Source organism: Artemia franciscana, chromosome 12 (assembly GCF_032884065.1).
Source record: "Artemia franciscana chromosome 12, ASM3288406v1, whole genome shotgun sequence".
Taxonomy (NCBI): Eukaryota; Metazoa; Arthropoda; class Branchiopoda; order Anostraca; family Artemiidae; genus Artemia; species Artemia franciscana.
Genome location: NC_088874.1, coordinates 17,736,942 through 17,752,309, shown reverse-complemented (window position 1 = coordinate 17,752,309; position 15,368 = coordinate 17,736,942). Strand labels below are relative to the sequence as shown.

The following is a 15,368-nucleotide window of genomic DNA, read 5'->3' as shown; positions in this document are numbered from 1 at the left end:
ATACTACCAAAAGCATGTTTAATAAAAGTTTTCCCTTGGACTTAATTTATTCTAGGCTTAGACTTAAAATTACCCTGCTTGAAAATGATTGGAGTTTTGTCTCTCCAAAATTCGTTTCTTTTTTATCTATCGAATAATTTAAATATAAAATAAAATGAAATTGGAGAGTTTTTCAATGTGTTTTGCGCAAAAACTTCTAAATTCTGGTTCATTAATTTAGGTGGCTTATAGGTCTTGGGACTGTCCATTTCCTGTGAGCTATCTTTAATATATCTTTAAATAAGCTCTGAGTAAGGCCTCCTCTTGAAAATGGTGGCTCACTTTACACTTTGTCTACTTAAAGCTACTTGTCAGAAGGGTCACAAATAGGAAATGCTGTAACACTCTCTATAATTATCGCCTAAAATTAAAGTCCACTCATCTCCCACTTATTTCTGAGAAGATTTTTCAAGGTAAAAGGACAAACACCCAGCTGTGCTACTAACTACAATTGATTGAAAAAAAGAAGCGTATTGGCAAGATTTTTTAATAACAAGTTTATGTTTTCTGGTCAGTTTTTTGGCCAAAATATTTTATTGACCAGTTTTTGGTACAAATACTTGTTTTTGAACAGTATTATTATGAATAATCAACGTTCAAAGCCTTCGACGCTAGAATTTTTAAAATATAAAAATATGGACTTATGCCTTGTGGAAAGTGGACAACTTTGACGTTTTGAATTTGAATTTTTTTTTTTTACGGATTCTTTTTGTCGTAAATTTTAATCAGATTAATCCGTCGGGTTGTTTTCCCGTTGACAAAAATACAAAATTATCTTGTTATGTCAGTCCTAGAAGCTTTAGATGGAACGAATTTCATTGGTTGATTTAGGCCGCCTTACATTTTAATTTTGACCAACAAGGAAAATGGGGTGAAATTTTTAAAAGTTCAATTGGTACTTACCAGCGGAATTTATCAGTCTTGTGCAAGAGGTATGAAATACCTTAAAAGTAACCAGATGCCAGGTCTACCCAGCAGAAAAAAAAAAAAAAAAAAAAAAAACGATGAGTGTAGTATCCTTTTATCAGAAATTGTAAGTACTTTACAAAGGTAGCAAATGGGGCATAGCTAATGCACTGTAATTTTTATCTTATATTTCTTTTTTTTACATACATAGAATAAGAACATAGAATAAGAGAACTGTATGTCTTACGATGCTTTGAACCTGGAATTTTTTAGTAAAGGTGTTGGAATGTATCTCCAGTTACTTCCAGGAAACCCTTGATAATTGATGCTTTGTCATAGCTGTAGCAGATGACCATCTAGAGAAACGCTATCAGGTGTAGGCTGATTCTAAGATTTACATAATCGCAACAAATGCATTCTTTGACCATTGAACATCAAACCAACTTTCATATGCTCTACACAACATATATCTAAACTTACTCAATACCAGACAGCTCTAGGCACGCATAAATGAATGTCCTTCGAACTTCGTTCTCAACCTCCAACACACTGTTGTTACATAATGGTAGTAATGATACACCATCCTTCCTAATATCGTTCCAAACATGTGTTAGATCGAAACAACGAAACTCACCCGCGTCATGATTTATTTTTACATATGAACGTTAAAGCCTTTGGTAATTATTTAGTTTAGCTAGTTTCCCATAAAATTAATAAAGTGACATAATTTTTGCTTTTTTTTATCAGCATAACCTCATTAAATGCTCTTGTATATGGGCCTATAGCTTGATTTTGTTTATTTTTGGCTTAATTATTAAGAGTAATCTTTCTTCGTTCTTTATTTTATTCCTTCTGTTCTTGTTCTTTGTTTTAGACACACGGTAGGTTATGTTTCAAGTCAAACCTTGATTTAATTTTAGTATTGACCTTTTTCGCTTTTATGTGCCTTTTACAGATTTCTGTTTTTTGTTTTTACGTGTCTGCACTGGTTTTTCCTATTTAGCGAAAAGACATATTTTTTTTTATATATAAAGAGAATGCTTTTAACAACTATTAACAAAGCGTTCTCAAAAAGGTTGAGAAAAATCCAAAGTTTGTACTAGAGTAAATTAAAAAAAAAAAGAACGAAATAAAACGCAGATGTAACATTCATATTTCTATATGTTGAAGTATTCGCCGCGTTAAAACTAAGAAAATTGCTATAATATGAATATCCTTTTCCCCATTAATGTCGCATAAAAAATGCCACGTTAATGCTCCAGCCACCTCTCCTAAGCCTCCCAGTCAAGAAATGCCTTATCCTAATGTGTGTGGGTGTAATTTTTTTTTTGTAGATTAGTCAATTTGGAATTTAGAATCAGGGCTTCCACTCTCGAATCTCAAAATTCGGGGACAAGTTTAAAAAATTCGGGGAGTTTTCGGGGACAAGTCTTCAAGATTCGGGGAATTTTCGGGGGCAAGTTCAAAATGGAATTTTATTACCAAATTTGGGAGCCAAAATTGGTTACAGCTTCTTTTTCAGGCTCAAGTAGGGCTTGGATCCGCGTACTAAATCAAGTTTTTAGCATAGTAGGTTCTAGAGCTAGAGTACAGGATTGGACCCCATAGCTAAAAACGATTTTTGTTGGCATTGCAGGCAAAACCTCAGAACTATTTTTAAATAAATTAAAAAAAATAGGCTGAATGACACTCTGGAACTTTTGTTTTTGAAACTTGTTGCTTTTGGTTCTAAATTACCTTTGCTGCTTTATTCCCATAGCCCGAAAACGAGATTTTTATGTCATTTATTTTCAGAAAGACGACGAAAATAAAGTAGCCTGTAGAAAGGCAATTATCCCATACAAAGCAATAACATGTGCAATGATTTCTCGAAATAAATGAATATTCTTCGGCAAGCAAACATGAACTTACACCAGAAATTTAATTTTAAAAAATCACCTGAAAGCAAGGAACATAATTAAAAATTAAAACGAATAGAAACGATAACATAGTAAGAGGACTGTCCCCTTCTAAACACCCAACTATTCATGCTGAAATTTTTTAGTACTTAAGCTTCTCATTTTTCAATTGTTTTGGAAGTTGTTCTTACAGAATCGGGACTAAATATGAACTTAAGCATAAAGAAAAAGGGGGCTATCCCCTTCAAATATATAATATTTTTTGTTCATTTTAAAGTTGCTCCTTGGGCGTACTTTCATTACGGAAAAAATCTTATTTTATTTCAAACAGTTTTTTAAAAATGCCAGGAAATCCAGCTCCATCTCCACAGAAAAATTACTCCTTATCCCGCAAAAATCGTCTAGACAATTCAATACCGTTAAAAAATTTTCCCGGACAAATATCATAAAGGTCTCCACGCGTAAGATTCGGTTTACAAAGATAAACTTACAATAAATAAAAAGAATTTTGTTTAGGAATCCTGGCAAATCCGTTTTTTCTTCGATTGGTTGAAAATATATACAGGTTTTATTTTCTTGACTGGTGTTTCAAAAGCCTTTTCGGTCTGGCGGTTCTACCTAGCTTCAAACACTTAGGCCTGCTTAAATCCTAGAGTGGAAATCAGCTTTTTCAATTTCTTCTGCACCAAAAAGGCAGTATTTTGGGATGGGAAAGCCAAAAGAATTTTTCGAATGATCTAACATGTATTTGCAACAAACCTTGTTTGTACTATACTGTGCAGGAAAAAATAAAGTTTCAATTATAAAAAAAAAATATGTCATTGAAAATTGCCACGAAGAGGCTCAATATCAGCTAAACCAAGCACACTACCTACGACCTAGGGCTTAACATTTGACAGAAGCTTTGTCATTTCACGGTCAAGGACAAGAGAAGAGGAACTGAGAATGAGTCTCTTCATTCCCACTTAGGTCTGAAGACTACACGCAACCGATATTGTCGCCAAACAGTTTGTTTATCTGTTTTCAAATCTTTGAGGGCACTGAACAAGCGTTCTGCTGTAGCGTTAGAAAATGGCAGTGTACACGTGTAATTATTATTATTATTAATTTATTACCCGTTAAAAACGGAAAAGACGGAGTATATAAAAGAAAAAGAAAGAAAAGCACAAAAATTTAAATACACTTCCACTACACATATTATAAAATAGCACTAGTCCAGGGTGGTTGGCTCTTAAAACATTGGTACTGAATTTTGAGATTCTTCTCTCTATGGCCATGGAAGGGTTGGTGACCTTATATTTCCTGGAGATATCACCATTGCTGTGCCACAAAGGGAGACGCAGGAGAAACTTAGCATATCTGTAGAATGCGCTGAAAATGGCTTTCTTTTCGGTAGCTGTGAATGTTTTCCAGAAGGGAACCAGAGCAAGCAGATGGGGGGTAGTAAAAGCATTGCATAGCCGGGCAAGGAGAGGACGGTTGAAACGATACTTATTGGCAACAAGTAATCCGTAAGACGCTCGTAGACGGGAACAGAGGTGGTTTGTCAGTGCTGAGCGTGTTTCCTTCAATGTAGAAGAAATAGGAAGGCCAAGATGCGTAAGGGACTCACAAGGCTTAATCAGAGTTTTGCCAAATTTAACGGAGAGGTTAATAGAAAACTCATTTTTTGAACCATTGAAGAAAAGAAGTTCTGTTTTAGATTCGTTGAATTCAAGTCCGATCTGCTTGTATGCCGCTGCAAGTGAGTCGTAATTTTGTTGAAATAAAGATATCGAACGAGAAACATGAAGAATGTCATCAGCAAAGTTCGGCAGCGAAAGATTAATCCCACGGAAAAGGCACGACGGCTTTATTACTTGCTGTGCTTCAATAATTGTGTTATTAAACAGTGATGGAGAAGTTTTACCACCTTGACGTACGCCTCTCTTGACACTCAGCGTTTTTTTAGAAGGAAAAATGCCGAACGGAGAGGGGATCAGGATGACAGCCGAGAGCTTGTTGTACATACTGTAGACAGGGTGAAGGATGCAAGAGGAAACACCTCGCTGAAGGGCTTTGAGCAGGATATGGCCATGGATGCCAGAATAGAAGGCTCTACTAACATCAAGTCCTCCAAAGACGAGAAGATCACCATTTCTATCTGCATCAATAAGAAGATTTGCAAGAACGCTGTGAACGTGTTCCCGTCCTGAGTGTTTTTTGAACCCAAACTAGTCGTCCGGAGTAGTGCATCGAAGTGCAATTTCATCAAAAATAAGGATATTCAAATAGCTTATAAAAAACATTTGAAACTGTGATCGGACAATATGAAGCGCACTGGTCAGCTGGTTTACCTTTTTTGAGAATAGGATGATCCAAACCAACACCAAAGCTGTCTGGAACGATGCCAGTAGCGAAAATCATTCGAAATAGCAGAGAAAGGTGCTCTAGGAGAAGATTGCTGGCAAAGCTTAAATGAGTACCAGATATACCATCGATGCCCTTGGATTTCTTTTTTTTAACTTATCAATTTGGGAGCGCATCTAGGACGGAGTGACCAGGACACCAATATCCTTAACTGTAAACTGGAGCTCCTTATCGAGGGCCTGGCAAAAGGTGTTATCTAGGTAGGAATTAGGGGCTGAAAATTGGTCTCTGAAGCAGTCGCACCAGTCTTTTTCTGGCATGCAGGGCGGACCATTGTAAGATTTGTTCTTAGCTCGAAGATGCCATAAAGCAGGAGGCGGATTATCGACAATCTCGCTGGTACGGGCAATTTCGTTATCCTTATGCTGTGTGATGGCTTTTGAAAATTTACGTTTCGTGTAAATACGAACAGCGTGGACTACTCCGGAGCGCGGCTTCCCACAATCTGCCCATAATTGTAGCCAGAATTTTGCTGAATCACATGCGGCCAGGAGATTAGGATTATTCCGCCAGTTACGCACTTCCGTGCCGTGGCGAATTTTGCGGACCGAAACTGTAGTTTTCTCAGCTGTATGGATAGCATGCGTTATCTCAGAACAGTAGATGTTTAGTAGGATTTTTTTTTCTGAGTCTGCTGTCATGTTCGGACAACAGAGAAGTGCGAAAGGAATTCGGATCTTCGACAGTATGTAGTCACATGAACTCTGGTACGAATCAATGTTAGCAGCTTCCCAGTTGAGGCTGAACAACCATTTAGGTGGGGAATTTGTGGGTGAAATTTGCGGCAAGGGCTTTATTTGAAAAGAATTACAGATAGGCATGTGGTCGGATATGGAGTAATCAAAAAGAACCGTAGTATTAGAGGTGGGTTTGATCATAGAAGAGCAATAGAAGTAGTCCAACTGAGACACGGAGCCAGATTGATGGATGTACGTAAAATCACGATCATTTCCAACATAGGTGAGACTTGGACAAGCATGGAGCAAGATCTGAGATCTATTGTTTTCAGCGTCAGACAGTTCACAGTTAAAGTCACCAAACAGGAGATAACTTAGGCCTTCATGTTTATATTTTGATACTAGCTTGGCAATAGATGTACATGTGAGAGAGAACTTCCTCTCAGACATATCATTACAGTAATTAGTAAGAAAATAAACGACGAATATGACCACATTCGAAACTTCAACCACAAGGAAACTGTCAGACTTAGCAACTAGATTACCAAGTAGCTCTTTCCGTATCATCAGGGCCAAACCACCTGAAGGCCTACCGCAAGTGGACTTAGCATGGTGGAAAAACAGATTATGAGAAGACGTGAACTCCAACAGTTGACGACTATCGCTTGACAAGAAGTGTTCCTGAAGACCCACCACGTCAAACCACAAGCAAAGTTCAGAAAGTAGGTGATGTTTCGGTAGAACTTTCCCACTGATGTTCCACGATCCAATTTTTAAGGTTTTTTCAGGCATTGGAATTCTTTAGAAGAGACTGAGCGACAGGACATTTAAAATTGTAACATGGGTGGTCGGAGGAATTGCAAAGAGCACACTTAAGTGCCTTGGTACAAGGATTATCTTTGGTTGTGGAGTGGCCAGCCTCACCACACCTGGAACATTTTTGGGTACCTGAGCACGCAGACGTAAAATGACCATATGACTGGCAAGAAAAGCATTGGGGTGGCAAGCGTTGAAATATACTAATGGGGAGTCTTTCGTACCCTATGATGGGTGGAAAGCGAATAAAAGACTCAAGGTCGTCTTTAGACTCAAAAAGAAACTTAAACGAACGGGTGTTTCGGATTTGAGTTGCTTTCAAACAGTTGGCAATCAAATCACATAGGCTATTTTAATGCAAATCTTCAGGAACATAACGGATAATACCGAAATGGGAGGGGCATTGGAGTTTAGGCTCGACTTCAGGATTATTCCCGGTTATGCGTGACATAATAGATTCGGCACCACTTTTATCCTTTGTGACTTCTTTCCAGGCGTCTCTACTGGGACGAAGCTCGATTATATTCCCACTAGCTTCTCCACAAACATGCTCCAGATAAGCTTTACGGCAGTCAGGCTTTTTAAGGTCTAAGGGGGGTTCTTTAAAAGAACTGCATAGGAAGGCTTTGCCGGGGGAGTGACTAATTGATTCATGGATGTAGCAAGTTTCTCAGCTGCACGGGCTTTTTTCTCACTTTCAATAAAGTCCTTCAAATTATTGGAGATTTCTGTCACTTTTTGAGGAACAATAGCACCCAATTCACCAGGCGTAGTTGGGACCTCCGTAGGATCAAAAATTACGAATTTCGGCAATTTGATCCGGTTAGTCTCACATAACTGAATCAGTTTCAGCATATCTAACACATTATAGGCAATCTTTTGGCGAGCAACGTTGCGACTCGAGGTATTTGAATAGTGCCAAAGTGTATCCTTAGCTTTTATAATCGTATCCTTGTCATATAATCCCACTGCCTTTTCGCAAATTTCATCAGTCTTATTTGCTTGGAGCGCTCGCGATAAATAATTTAGCAAAGCATTATGCACAAGTCTTTCTATCACATTATGCTAATTTAGAAGTCCAGACACATTCAATAGGAAAAAGTAACTGGTTACTTTTTGCACGCGACAAGAGCTCATTAGTAATCTAGTACTATAGTCAATAATCTAGTAATCAGTACTAAAATCAGTAATCTAAAACCTTTCTTAAGTTTTCAAACCTCGGCTTTCCACATGGGTATGTCTGCTTACAGATAAACTTCCAATACTTCTCCATGGATATCGTACATATGTCTAAACCTGCCAAAGAAACAGTGCTCTGTTCGCACCATTAGTCAATTAGAGCCTTATTCCACGAAGGCAACCCACGACTTCTTAGAAAATTTGCTAAGGTAGGTGGGTTCAAGTTTAGAGCATTGACAAGATCAAGTAGACTTGTGAACTCATAAACGTCGCATTCAAACGTAAAGCGTCTCTGTATCTGGATAATGGCCTCCTTGTAAAAGTCTTTTGCTGTTATGTAGACCTTCCTCACCTCCAACTGTGAGATATCTGGACTAGACGAGACCAAGGATGCTAACTCATCTTCTGCAGTATACCCGAGATAGACCTTCTGAACGTCAACATAATGGCTCTCGTCTGTTACGTCAAGAGCCAAAAGATCAGTACAGTTTCTGACGTAGGTTCTATCCATATAGTTTATAGCCAAGGTTGCAATAAGCTTAAGTATTTCCGTCTTCAGCTTATAGAAAATTGGTGACTTCGATTGAAATAATACATTAAAGCCGTTCAAAGGGCCTAGAGCGTAATCAACAAACGTCATTAGAACCTTCATAAAAGGATTTTTCAGAGCACTAAGGCCAAGTTCGTTGCCATGGGTGGGGTCATCAAAATTGGCACTAGTGAAATAGAGGGACAATGCGCTCCACTTTTTAAGAATTCTTCGCACACATGCATGGAGGGACAGCCACCGGGTTTGTCCAGGGGCTCGAATTTTGTGATCTGGTGTAGCCGAGAAATCTTGAAATTCTTTAAGTACTGCAACTCGCTTAGCGCTCATAGAGAAATGACTATAAACGTGGCGACATAAGTCTTCCAGAGTTTTGGTAAGCTTCTTGCAGGCATACGAAGCGCAAAGATGAATGGAGTGGTAACTACACTTGACAAATACAACCCACGGATAATTGTCACTGATCAGCTTTGCTACCGAATTACAACATCCCATCATTGAGTTTGTTGTGTAGGCACAGAAACCAGTCCAATTTCACAGAGCCACTTGGTTTTCTATTGTTTTCAATGGGCACTGGTCTGATTGGTGTTTCTCTGAGCACCTCAAACAGACTGACTGACTCTTTAGCTCTGCATTCTTTTTGAGTGTGTTCATATTCCTGGGACTTATAACACTGAAGGACTCTGCAATAGTACTGATATACAATATACCTCCCTCTTTCTTCCAAAGCACCAAACATTTCGTGCTTGCGTATATATTGTTGCACTTTGTCCTTTAGGGAGGATTCCAAATAGAGGTTGAGAGTAGGGGGATGGAAATTTTGGATGGGACCAGGTAGACCCTGGTTAGGTAACTGAAGCATTCAGCTGCAATCACAATTTTCTAAAGTGTAAGTATGGTAAAATAATCAAGGAAATACGAAGAATCACCAATACGCACGAGATAATTATAACTTGAAGCAGAAGATATTATATCCAACCGGTTAATTTTGAACTATCAATGCTTAGAAGATTTGAATTTCCAAACTATAAGCTCAATTCCGTTTTAAATTTTTCAATATCATACGTTCGCCAGCGTACCATAGTATAAAGGTGCAAAACAATATTAAAATTGTGGAACGAACAGTGAGCCTTCCACTAACTCTATTTCGGGTAGATCATGGGAAAAGAAAGATTTTCGGGGATTCGGGGAACGACATTTTTTTTCGGGGATTTTTCTCGATTTTCGGGGAAATCCCCGAAAATTCGGGGACAATGGAAGCACTGTTTAGAATAACCCTTATCTTATTTAGAAATGATATTAATGCGTTGCGTGGCCTGAAATGGCACAAAAAGAAACCAGTAAAATATAATTATTCTTAAATGTATTTCTTTTTGCAGGTTTAGTTCGATATGTCTGGCATAAAACTCAGACAAATCAGAAGAATTGTTTCGAGCTTTTGTATTCAGCTGCTGTTTTGAGCAAATGCCTTAACTGTAAGCTCTGGGAAAACACAATCTATGTTACAAGACAGATTGACCGTGTTGGACCTGCTTTGTCGCGACTTCTTGCAGATTCTGGGATTACATCATTTGGAAGTTTAGAAGCGAAAAATGCTCGTGACATCGAACTTGTAATTTTTTTCTGTCAAACTTTTGGTAAATTTAGGAAGATAAGTTTAAAAAAAAATACATATCTTAAAACAGAAAATGTGATTTTTCAAGAAAAATCATATATATTACCTTTTGAAAAAATGTAAAATGGGCTGGATAGACAAACTTCAGTTCACGAAGTGAAAATGTTTAAACATCAATGTTCAAAAATTCTCCCGTTATTTTGCAGCGGCATTGTCACTTAAGGTCACTAAAAAAATGACGTAAAAAAAAAAATTTGACGTAAAAAAAATGACGTAAAAAAATGACGTAAACAAAGAAACTATTGTGTTGATTGTTACCTGAAAACTTTTTTTTTTTTTTTTTTTTTTTTTTTTTTTTTTTTTTTTTAGCTAATGCCTTAACTTTAAACTGGGAAAACACAATCTATGTTACAAGAGTGATTGACCTTTTGGATCTGCTTGGTCACGACTTCTTACAGATTCTGAGATTACATCATTTGAAAGTTAATGCTCGTGACAACGAACTCATAATTTTTTCTGCCAAACTTTTGGTAAATTTAGGAAGTTAAATTAAAAAGATGCATATCCAAAAACAGAAAATGTGATTTTTCAAGAAAAATCACATATTTCCTTTTGAAAAATTGTCTAATGAGAAAAAAACAAGTACTTTTCTACAAATTTACATTAAAAATCTCATTGGGCAATTTGTGCAAAATCAAAAAACTAGAGAAAAAATTACTAAATCAATGCGTACTGAAGTTGTGTCTTTGTCTAGCTGATTCTCGGCTCTTTGTATCCTCGATCTTCACGTTTTTAATTGCAGTGCAGCGAAAACTTCAAAATTCGTACTTTCAAAAAAGTGGTTCAATCCGATTTTATAGGGCTATAATAAGAGAAAAGTTAAAATAGCTAGAACACGTTCTGCGGATGAAGGATGACAGATTGCCAAGGATCATCCATATCGGCCAACCGTCTAGGGCCAAATGAAAAGCAGGTCGTACCTCAATGGGGCGGGAGAATGTTGTAAGGAAACATTTAAGGGATATAGGAACTTCTTGGGAGGGTGGAGAGAGGGAGGTTTTGAATAGATTAGGATGGAAGAGGAGCGTACGTGGCTCTGTTGGCCTCAGACAGCTTGGTGCTGCAGTGAGTTGTTAGTAGTTGTAATAGTAGTAGTTGTACACCAAGCACTTGATAAAGGCCTTATTTCTAAACCCCGAGGCATTTTTCTCAGGTTTAATTTTCAAAAAACACACAAAAAAAAATAATCAATTGAAGGAACTTCGATATCAATTACAAGTACATTCCTTTTTCTTCCAAATGATTTTTCTTCTGTTAATTTGTCTTGGCATATAGGTACTTCGGCCACCATTGCTTCTTCTGAAAGAACCCTTATTACTGATGTGCTAGTTTTGTTGGGAATTAGGGCCTATCGTGCGAATGGTCATTTAGTACCTAGCTGTATTTATAGTTTTCAGGACGCTCCAGAGATAAATATTTGTTTCTTTAACCGAGCTTCCATACTAGGCTCTTTGGATTTTGAGCAAAAAAGAACATAAAGTAAGCAAAACAGAAAAAAAAATGTTTTTATGTTAGGAAATTACTAGTAATTTCAATAAGATTTAATAAATTTTTATATCACCTTCTTTTATTTGTCTTTTCGTTCTTGTTTGTCCTGTGTTTTCTGTATAGTATTTTATTCTATCTGTTGGAGTGTTTCGATTCTCTCATTTTCTGATTTTTTTCTTCTTATAATTCTTTTTTGTTCTCAGTTCCGGTAGTTCATAATCACTTAAAATGTCTCATTGCTAGTAAAATGGTTGTTTAACCTGGAAGCAGTTTACTGTTTAACGGGTTTTCTTCTTTTTATTCTTAAATACAAAAGTCTAGGAAAAAATGGCGGCTGGTGTATATACTCTATAAAGTATTACAACCCATTTGTACACCTGCCAGTATTGAGAATCTTATTGTGGTTTCAAATCTCCAACAAGTATAGCGTAAAAACCAACGTTCTTTCATACTGATACACCCTTTTACAAGTTACCGGTAGTTACCGGTAGTGCAGCATTGTTTTCTGTCTTAATAACGGATTAAAAACATTGTTCATTCATTCCGAAGTTAATTGAACTTCTGAGTCCATTTTGAATGCCAGAAATAAAAAGGAGGGTTTTAAGCATTTTTAAAACCTTTTTTTAACCTGAAATGTGCAAAAACAAAACAACAAAACTCCTTAAAGGCTCACTGAAAGTAATTTATCATAGTCAGATGCCATTTGAAGCGACGCTTATGCATGTATCTCTTAAGTTTATGGTGAATTGAAAGTAATGAAATTTCAAATGGTGGAAATCTTAATTAACCGCTTCAAATGATTATTGCAGGTCCAATTATGAATAATTTGCTAAAATAATTCAAATGTACGTGACGACATGCATATAATGTATTGTTCACTAAACCGGAGTAAACGCTAATGAGCCACTATTGATAGGAGGATAAAGATCCATTGCTGGCACATAGGGCGTTGATGGGTTATTTTCGATGTCTCAGTTGCTAGGTATTTTACACGAACGGGTAGCAAAGCTATCACTCTATGTTGTGACAACCGTAATCGAACCCCGGGCCCTGTGTTACCAAGGATCAATCCACTGTTCTACCACAGGCTAGCTTATAGTGACCCAACAAAAACTGTTTTATTGGAAGTTTCTAAGGTGTTTAAGTGGAAGCCATTAAGCTTTAAACTATACTATATGTCAGAAACGTATTTATTGCTGCTTATAGTTTCTCACTGTATAGAGACTCATAATGCCGTTAATGAACCTTAATCAACTTTGTTTTTGAATGAGGAACAGCGTAATGCTTACATTTTTTTTTATCTTTTAGATGATTAATAGACAACCACCATTTGGAAATCGCTTAATTGAGTCTGCTAGGCGTCTGCCAAAATATTCATTGTCTTTAAAGCAACTTGAAGCGTCAAATTTTACCGAGGCAACGGTTAGTCAAGCTCCTTCTTTTTATGTGTTAGGTTTTACTAAAGACAGCTAAAAAAAGAGTAGCGAAGCTTATGGAGGGCTACTAAAGTTTTGCCTTTTTTTTATGCCATCTTACCAGAAGTAAAAAACTCACAAATTAAAAGAAAGTTTTGGGTAAAAATGATAGGCCTATAGATAAAATTCAACTAATAAACATTTAGTGTTGTTTGGTAGGCTACTGCTGTAAAATTATTCGGTAATGTTTCACAGCCTTTTTCGGTTTTTTCTGTCTATGTACATTAACTTTTATGACAAAAATTAATTCACTTTCGCAGCACGCTTCTCTTGCTTTTTTTGTCATACCTTTTCTAGTATTAAAGGTGATTTTCGCTTTTATCCCTATAATATTTTAGAATTTAAGAAACCAAGGACTATTGCTTTTTGTGATTGAATTGTAATTTTTGTTCGTTGGTTTAATTTCAATATTTAGAAGTGTCCTATCTTCTTTGTTCGGTAGACTATGTGAGATTACATGTAGGCGGATTGAGGTATTACATCCGATTATTTGACGTTTTATATGCTTGGTTCTAGAAAAGACACCCTTTTCTTGGGCTAAAAAAAACGGGACAATTTTATTTAATGTTTAGAAAATATGTAATTGATCTTAGATACTGACTGTTTTGACTTTTCATCCTTTCAATCACATTGATGAGCATACATAATTTTCTCTAAGCCTTGATAGCCAATGTACTATAGATAAAATATGTGTCACATATATCAACACTTTATTATTGCATGTACATAAGTATTAACAGCAGCAAGCTAGATAAACCTATAATATACTTTATTCACCAAAGAAGCACTTTCAGATTTGAGTCAAAATCTATAACTGAACCGAAAACCATCAAGCTTAAAGAAAGAAACATACTCTTCATTGGAGTCTGAGGTTATTGTCATCAAGCTGGAAAAGTGGGTATTAATGTCCCTTTTTATTTTTACTAGCAAATAACATTCATCCTGCCCTTAAGGTAAGACAGTTTGTCCTTAATTGTGTCCATTGTCGAAAATTCAAGGTTGATAAATTCAATCTCTAATATACACATTCTTTAGAAAATGGCTTGAATGTGGTAATATGATAATTGTAATACAAACTCTGCAACCAAGCAATACTTATGCTATATGCAGACTCTTTGAATACTGCAAACACCTTGATTTGTAATATCAGCCTTGTATTTCTTGGTTTTAAGTTATAATACTAATTTGAGAGATTAAAATTAACTTTTGTTCTGGGCTGAGGGCCTGTACCATAATCGACCCAAGAAAACCCTATATTATTCAAGTAATGTTTCACCTGGTTTTGTTACGACTCACTTTCATTCTCTTCAGAATGCAGAAAAATTTAATTTGAGTAACTGTTTATATGAGTCCCTGTTTTTGGTTTGATCAAGAACAAAATAATGAGCTCTAACTTTAAAATAACGAAAACCTGCATTCATGAGTAGTGTATCTGTATATCTATCCTGTCTGGACGTATCGTTTACAACCCAAATTTATTTGATACTGCTCTAAAATCTGATTTTAAACTTAATTTTTTTTTCTTGAAAGGATATCTACTAGCATAACTTCAAAAGTTCTGACCTTTAGGGGAAAGGGGACAGAAAATTTGGTCCGAGGATCAGGATTCAGAGACCACAAAAAGTTATTTACGGACTAGTTATTTTTGAGTGACAAGTGGAAGAAATAATTATCTATACAGCTCCGGATAATCCAGTTTCTATTAAATGTCTTCAAAAATTTATTGCATTTGCAAATCTGAATATTTAATTGTGTTTTTTATTTTAATACTATTACTTTCATAGGTCCCCACAACCCTGGTCTTGGAGAGCCTTACGAAATCGATCTGAAATCTTACCGAAATTTCATCTTTAGGCTTATGTTTTTGAAAATTTTTTAGTTTGTTCTTCAGACCAATCCTTAGAATATTGTACTTGCTCTATTTCTTTGTATGTAACGGTATGGTTTGCACCCCTGCGTCAGAGTTGGGATGCGTGAACTGTCTAGAGTGAAAGTTGAATAAACTGGATCACTCTGCGTGGAAAGACGCAATAAAATGGTTAATATTGGAAATGGTTAACTGGCCTTGACTTGCACATGACTCTAGATTTTTTTTTGTCTTTCGGTCATCTCTTAGTAATCATTGTTAAAAATTCTTTCGATTTAAGATTACATTGGTTTCAACTCTTTCATTAACTGCATATTTTGCATAAAGACGTCTCTTTCAACATGTTTATTCATTGAATTAATTTCTCCTGCTGTAAGTAGACATGTAAATGT

General features: G+C 36.3%; 1 protein-coding gene across 1 annotated transcript in view; it reads left to right on the top strand.

Annotated features, from left to right (window-relative positions):
- The window catches only part of LOC136033782 (uncharacterized), a 102,342-nt gene that overhangs the window by 67,100 nt on the left and 19,874 nt on the right, over window positions 1–15,368 (top strand). Inside the window, exons 13-14 of the mRNA XM_065714685.1 lie at window positions 9,851–10,083; window positions 12,943–13,056. Of these exons, the coding sequence (XP_065570757.1) occupies window positions 9,851–10,083; window positions 12,943–13,056 (347 nt within the window). The remainder of the gene's footprint in view (window positions 1–9,850; window positions 10,084–12,942; window positions 13,057–15,368) is intronic.